This window comes from Clarias gariepinus, chromosome 22 (genome assembly GCF_024256425.1).
Source record: "Clarias gariepinus isolate MV-2021 ecotype Netherlands chromosome 22, CGAR_prim_01v2, whole genome shotgun sequence".
NCBI lineage: Eukaryota > Metazoa > Chordata > Actinopteri > Siluriformes > Clariidae > Clarias > Clarias gariepinus.
In genome coordinates, this window is record NC_071121.1 from 1435001 (window position 1) to 1442800 (window position 7800).

Here is a 7800-nt window from a genome sequence, read left to right on the forward strand (position 1 = left end):
TATTCCTGCACTGTTATTACATTATACGATCACATGGCTGCATTTATTACTGCATTATTACTGCATTATTACTGCATCACTATTAACCCCATTGTTACTGCGCTTTTATTATTAATATTATTATTATTACCGCTTTTATAACTGCGGCACTCAGCGCACTGCATGGAACACTTATTGCATTTATTCCTGCACCACTACTGCATTTATTCATGCACTGTGATTACAAATTACTGCATTAATTTCTGCATTATTAATTAATTCACTACTATGTCACTACTGTGAGTCTTTCTAAACTATTACCGCATCACTACAGTGTTCGTTCCTGCACTGTTTTTATATCACACCTACAACATTACATGCATTTATTACTGCGTTATTAAGGCATTATTCCTCCATCATCATTCCTGCACTTATATCGCATCACTCCTACAGCACTCCCCAGTACATTACTGTGGTATTTTCGCATTTATTCCTCCATCACACGCTGTGTGTCTTCACTCTGTCACGCCCAGGTGAGTAGATATGAACATTTATTTTAATTAAATTATTTATATCCTTATTGTGCGTTAGTTTTATCGCGTTTTAGTGGAGAAATAAATCAATAAAGTTCCTTATTTGTAAAAAAAAAAAAAAAAAAACAGTTGATACAGTTTTGATAATCATCGCTCCGCATTAGTGATGAGCATCGTACTGATGGAGGCTTGTGCTGAGATGATGCAACGTTTTCATTCTCAGGGTGTGGAGTAAATTATGCTGTAATTTAGGATGTCTGTGTTTTGCATCAAACAATATTTTTTAGTTTTAAGTAAATTTTAAACACATACATAAAGAGAGAGAGAGAGAGAGAGAGAGAGAAAACTACCATCAGCAGCGTATTCATCAGCTGATATTTACATTATAACTGTAATTATTTATCATCCTTTTTAGTACACAGATGCCAAATGCAACATAACCACATTTCTGATTTAATAACACATTTCATTTATAATTTATTTAATATTTTAGCATTATTGCATAATGGGACCTAGAAATTCCTACATTTATAGAGAGAGAGAGAGAGAGAGAGATGCCAAAAGTGTCCACATGGGGGCAGAGTGTGGCGAGATTTCGCCTTTTTTCAGACCTCTAAAAGCTCCGATGATAAACAAGGCACACACACACACACACGTACACACACACGTACACGCACGCACACACGCACACACCAACACGCACACATATCGTGCCATCATCATGAAACGGAGCTCATGGAGGTTTTAAACAAAGACAAAAACATACAATAATAATATTAATACTATTACTAATAATAATAACAGCTGGGCACGTTTATTAATTGTCTTGCTTAGGAATGTTACTATTAATATACATGTGGATATATATATATATATATATATATTTTTAATTTATAAGGAATCAATTAGAGAATGATTTAGGATAAAGGTATATATGGTTTATACATTTTAGACTTTTAGAAGTTGTGTGTTGGGATGATTACTTATTTATTTATTTTGTTGTTTTATAAAATTTTAGGCTAGTTTTGCATGTGTGTGTGTCTGTGTGTGTGTGTGTGTGTGCGTTGATTGAGTTGTTGATTTCTTTCTTTCATTTTTCTTTCTTTTGTTATTCTATTCAATTTTAGACTAATTGCGTGTGTGTGTGTGTGTGTGTGTGTGTGTTGATAGGGATGATTAATTATTTAATTAATTCATTTTCTTATCTTCAGGCATGAAAGAATAAAAAAAGAGTTGTCCCTCATTTAAAAAAAAATCCTTATTGTGCGCTTGTTTTATCGCGTTTTAGTGAATAAATAAATAAGTAAATAAATAAATAAAGTAGGTAAATAGGCATTTATTTAGAGTTAGATTTCAGTCTAATACCTACAGTGTGTTTAGAGAGAGAGAGAGAGAGAAGCTCTGAAGCGGAGCACCAAGAACTGAAGAAGGCGGGGGGATAGTGGGCGGGGTTATGTAAATCTAGCGCTGTTCTGCGTCTCTGATAGGACTGGAGTGCGCTGTTGAGGACACACCTCCCGCGCTGACGTCACATCTCTCCGCGAGTATAAAAAGCCGGGCCAGGTTTCGGGCCGAACAAGAAGCGATCAGGAATAAAGGAGGAGCGAACGAGAGAGAGAGAGAGAGAGAGAGAGAGAGACACACACACACACACACGTTACGAAGAACGAACGCACGCACGCACGCGCGCGCACAGAAAAGCGCACGCGACAGCAGCAGGAGGAGGAGGAGCGCTCGGGCTCATAAGCGGGCACGCGGAGGAGGAGCGGGTGCGCGCTCGGTCTGTCTCTCTGCGGTGCGGAGCTGGAACACAGAGCTGCGTCTGTCTCTGCTTTAATCCTTCATTCTTTTCTTTTTGGTTTTTTTTTCCTCCTTTTTTTTCGGATTCACACCAGAGGGACTGGAGCCCTTTGTGTATTTCTTGTTTGTTTGTTTATTGTTGTTGTTTTTTATTCCTATTTATGTTCCAAGTTCGGACCTGAGATTTGTGCACTGACTTTTTTTCTTTTCTACCTCCGTTGTTTTTTTTTCTCCTACTTTTCCTTTTTATGCAAGTCGTGCACCAACTCGTGCATTATTATTATTTTTATTTTATAAAAAAAAAAGACAAGTTCCTTTGTGCTGTTAAATTTTTTTTTAATTATTATTTTAACTTTTTCCACGGCGTCGGTGTAAAAGTGGAGGACTTACCCAGAGTGTTGCATGCGCTTTGAGTAGAAGGAGAAGGAGAGGTGCGTTTTTGGCACGCTTACGCAGAAGCACACGCACAGCAGCGGAGACGCGATGAGCGCCGAGGTGCTGCCCACAAGCCCGCTCGGCCTGGTGGACTACGTCAACGACTTCGACCTGCTCAAGTTCGACGTGAAGAAAGAGGCGCTGCACGGGGTGGTCAACGGCGGGACGCGCGCCTGCCCCTCTCGTGTGCAGCAGCCCCAGGGCTCGGTGTCGTCCACCCCTCTCAGCACGCCGTGCAGCTCGGTGCCCTCGTCGCCCAGCTTCAGCCCCACTGACGAGCACAAGAGCAACCTGGAGGAGCTCTACTGGATGCCCGGTGGCGGCTACCCGCAGCACGTCGACCCTCACGCGCTGGGCCTGACGCCCGAGGACGCCGTGGAGGCCCTGATCGGGCATGCTCCACCGCCACACGTGCAGCAGCAGCAGCAACAGTTGCAGCAAGGAGGTGGTTTTGATGGTTACCGAGCTGCCATGCATCATCACCATCAACACCATCAACATCCTCACGCGCAGCACCATCCTCACGCGTACGCGACGCTTCAGCCGCACTCGGACGACCTGCACTCTCACACGCAGCAGCAACAGCATTCTCATCAGCACCACAGCCAAGACCCGGACAGCCCGTCTCCCACCTCCCCTCAGCTCCATCACCACCGCCACCACGCGCAGCACGCCACCCATCACGGCCATCACGCTCATCACCATCACCAGCAGCATCACGGCAGCGGTAGCGGCGGCGCGCTGAGCCTCCTGGGCGTCGATGAGCGCTTCTCAGACGATCAGCTCGTCTCCATGTCCGTACGCGAGCTCAACCGGCACCTGCGTGGCTTCTCCAAGGACGAGGTGGTGCGTCTGAAGCAGAAGAGGCGCACGCTCAAGAACCGTGGCTACGCGCAATCCTGCCGCTTCAAGCGCGTCCAGCAGAAGCACGTCCTCGAGAGCGAGAAGACGCAGCTCCTTAACCAGGTGGAGCAGCTCAAGCAGGAGATCGGGCGGCTGGTACGGGAGCGGGATGCCTACAAACTCAAGTGCGAGAAGCTGACATCAGCGGCCGTGGGTTCCAGCGCCGGAGCGGGTGGGTTCCGCGAGGCGGGTTCCACCAGCGACAACCCGTCTTCACCAGAGTTCTTCATGTGAGTGCTTTTCCTGGGTTCCGTCTCCGTCCTCTCCCGTGCCCAAGAGACTCCGATACTAATCGACATTATATCATGATTATTCTACTAATAACTTACAACAGCAGCTGTACTCTTCATATTAGAAAGAAAAATAACCCACAAACAATAATAATAACAGCAACAATAATAATAATATCAATAATAATAATAATGTTACTCTAATCATCTCCATCCATGAGCAAGTTTTTTAAAAATAAAACTCTTTTTTTTTTATTTAGTTTTAAATCAGAATTACAGGTTAAGGTTTTTTATTGTTTTATTTTTAAGGTGTGGTTTTGTTTTTAAACCAGAATCATGCAAGTACAATGCAAGTTTGGATTTCTTTCTTTGGAAAAGTGGTTGTTTTTAGATAAACCATAAACAAACACACACTCACACCCTGATTTTTTTTTTCTTTCATTTTGATAGCACAAAAAAAAAAAATCATTATGATCACAACGTTGAATCGAGACACAGAATCGAGACGCGTGGCACGCTGCGTGTTTGTTCAGCGCTGTAAGTGATTTATTTCTTACGTCTCTTTGATTTTTAGAGCGTTAGCATCCTGCTCAGTCGTTCAGGACGGAAAAAAAAAGACTTAATACTGATGCTAAGAAGAGAGAGAGACAGAGAGAGAGATAGAAAGGAAGAAAGAGAAAGGGAGAAAGAGAGAGATAGAGGACCTTTGGACTTTGTTTTTTTCTTTGGACTTCTCCCTCTTGGGTCCAATATGTCCTTGTTTTTTTGTCTTCAGAACAAGACAGTATGCAAAACTTTTATGCAACGTCTCATCAGTTTATTGCCTGCTTGGTTAAATAAAAGTAAAGAAAAAAAAACACACAAGATGAATATACTGCATTAAAATATTAATCCTGCATGCTGGACATGTACGGTAATAATTTCTATTTTGTACTTCCTTGTTTATTTTTTCTTTTTCGTGTATCTTAAATAGCATGTTGTTGTTGTTCTCTCTCTTTATTTGTTTGTTTGTTTTTCTCGTTTCTTCCCATCGATGATGTTTTTTTTTCTGGGACTTCAGACATGAACCAGTGGCCACATCACCAGTTACCACGGTCGTTTGTTTGTTTGTTTGTTCATTTGTTAGTTCGGCGGCTTGTAAATACATGCAACAGCAAAAAAAACAAAAAAAAAACAAGATTAACTAAATAAAAAATAAGTCCAGTGCAGCTTTTTGGATTTTAAGATTTATTTTTAAAGATTTAAAAGACTTTTCTTTTTTTTTTTTGCAGTTGCATGAAAAGTCAGCCGAGTTTGTATATCGAGTGCACTTTTTTCTTTTTCCTTTTTTTCTTTTCTTTTTTATTTTTTTGCAGACCGTCCTCAAGGAAGACATAACAAAGGGACACTCTGTGTTCAACTTGATACACTTTGCATTTGCTTCGCAAGGTCATGCAATAAGAAAGAGAAAACAAAATGCACGTTTTTACTCTCTCTCACACACATACACACACACACACACACATGCAAACCCAGGATGAAATTCCTTGAGGAGCGGTCTTCTTGCTCTGCAGACGCCGGGAGTCAAGCGTTGCTCGTGTTTCCTTTCTCATCTCGACTCGTAGCAGGAAGCGTGCAGTTTTGTTACGTTGCATAATCGATATCTCTTCTATATCGCGAGCAAATATCTACGAGTCTCATCACTTTCTACTCAAGTTGAATTTTTTTTATGGTTATTATTACTTTTACTGTCAGTTTCATGAGCTGAAAATTTCCAGAAATGAAAATGAAATCAAAGCGATTATGATTCTAACAATTTCTAAAATCAGGGGTTTGAATTAATTTTTGTTTGTTTGTTTTTCAAACTATAATTTTCACTTTCTTGTAGCGACTTTGAGCGATCAATGTTCGAGCGATCAATTGTTTAATGTTTTCCTGTAATTTTTTTTCTTCTGCCGGTCAGTTAAAAAAAAAATTAAAAAAGGATTCAGGTTTTGCAAAATAAAAAAAAATATCTCCAAATGAAAATGTTCTTATTCATGTTATTATTATTTGTATTTTTTTTATTATTATTATTATTTCTTTTCTCTCTGTTTTCTGAGATTCTGGTTCTGCTGGCCAGATGCATTATAGTTATAGTTATAGTTATGGTTTATTTTTTAATGATTAAATTAACAGAACTTGTCAGATCATATTGAATAAGCGCATGGTGCTTGCATTTAAGAACTGTTGTTAAGAAAAAGAAGAAACAAAAAAAAAAAAGAGTCATGCATTTAATCTTGTTTTTTATTTAGTTACTGATTCAACTGTGTTGAAATCAAATCTGAAACTGCAGCAGCGGGTTGTTGTTTTTGTTGGTTCATTTCCTGTCTTAATGCAAGAGGATCAATTTTCAATCCTGTTTATATATAAAATAAATGAGAGAGAGAGCGAATTGTTAAATTTGAACTTCCATTCAGGCTGGTTTCTGTTTCATCTTATTAGTTTTTGTTTTTTTGGGTTGTTGTTTTATGGAAGAAAATGGTTTCCTATTTTGCTTATTAAAGTCATTGAAATGGCCGTTGTTTTCTTCTGCTTGTTCTTTCAATTTTTTTTTTTCTGCAAAAGAATTATAACGCATCCAACATTTAAATTATTAAAAAGGAAAAAACAGTCACATGCAGAGAGAGAGAGAGAGAGAGTGAGTGAGAGTGAGAGAGAGAGAGAGAGTGAGTGAGAGAGAGAGAGAGAGAGAGAGTGTGTGAGAGAGAGAGAGGAACTTAGTAGAAAAGCAGAAACCCAAAAAACAACACTTACTTTTATGAATGATATAAATGATTAGTAATAAATTAATTAGGACTTAAACCTTAAAAAGTGAACGCGCGTGTGTGTGTGTGTGTGTGTGTGTGTGTGTGTGTGTGTGTGTGTGAGGTGGAGATTCACTTAATTCAGTTTAATTCACTGTTACACATGGACAGTGTATAAAGTCCTCTTCTACCAACACCAGGAAAAATAACACACTAGAGACTATATATATGTGTGTGTGTGTGTGTGTGTGTCTTGTTGACGTCCCCACAAGGATAGGAATATCTGACAGAAATAAATTCTTTCATTTTTATATATATATTAATAAAAGTACGGACACTTTCTCTTCGCTACTGAAGTCAGGATCAGAGATTAGATCTTAAAGAGGATAATAAGGCAGATGTGTGTGTGTGTGTGTGTGTGTGTGTGTGTGTGAGAGAGAGAGAGAGAGAGAGACGAGGCCTTCTCGGTTTTGTCCTGACCTGCCCTTTGCGCGCTGACTTGTGCACAAATCCAGCGAAGCGCGTGTGTTCAGTAAAAGGAGATCTTTGACCTCTGCAGCAGCGCGAGGCTCCGCTGTGGGAATGCTGTGATTAACCCTTTCATTACACACACACACACACACACACACACACACACACACATGTTTCAGGACTGCTTAGAACACAGTGAATTAATCAGCTGTTTAACACACAGATCAGTACGGTGTGTCTCACTCTGAGACTCTGTTTATTCACAAATCATCATCATAAGGAATAATACACACTGTGTGTGTGTGTGTGTGTGTGTGTGGGTGGGTGTATATGTGCATGTATGTGTGTGTGTGTTAGAGTGTGTGTATGTGTGTGCAAATGTGTGTCCGTGTGTGAGTGTGTATTAGTGTATGTGTGCAAATGTGTGTGTGTGTGTGTGTGTGTGTGTGTGTGTATGGTGCTAGTGTAGTATAAGACGCAGCTTCATCTCTGACTGTTAGATCTGACACTGGAGACTCCTTCCATAAGCCCCTCCCTTAGCGTGTCCTGCGTGTCGACCCTGTGAACGAGACGTTACTATAGAAACAATAAGGCAACAATTCAAAGACTGATCAACGATTTCTTTCTTTCTTTCTTTCTTTCTTTCTTTCTTTCTTTCTTTCTTTCTTTCTTTCTTTCTTTCAC

At 40.2% G+C, this 7800-nt stretch overlaps 1 protein-coding gene across 1 annotated transcript; it reads left to right on the forward strand.

Annotated features, from left to right (window-relative positions):
- The first annotated feature begins 2105 nt into the window (after positions 1 to 2105).
- mafba (v-maf avian musculoaponeurotic fibrosarcoma oncogene homolog Ba) lies at positions 2106 to 6418 on the forward strand. Its single transcript, XM_053482849.1, has one exon. The coding sequence runs from the start codon at positions 2796 to 2798 to the stop codon at positions 3882 to 3884; it is 1089 nt and encodes a 362-aa protein (XP_053338824.1). The 5' UTR covers positions 2106 to 2795; the 3' UTR covers positions 3885 to 6418.
- The last annotated feature ends 1382 nt before the right edge of the window (positions 6419 to 7800 follow it).

Coding starts and splice junctions, on each gene's coding strand:
- mafba (XM_053482849.1), top strand. CDS start 2,796: ATGAGCGCCGAGGTGCTGCCCACAAGCCCGCTCGGCCTGGTGGACTAC.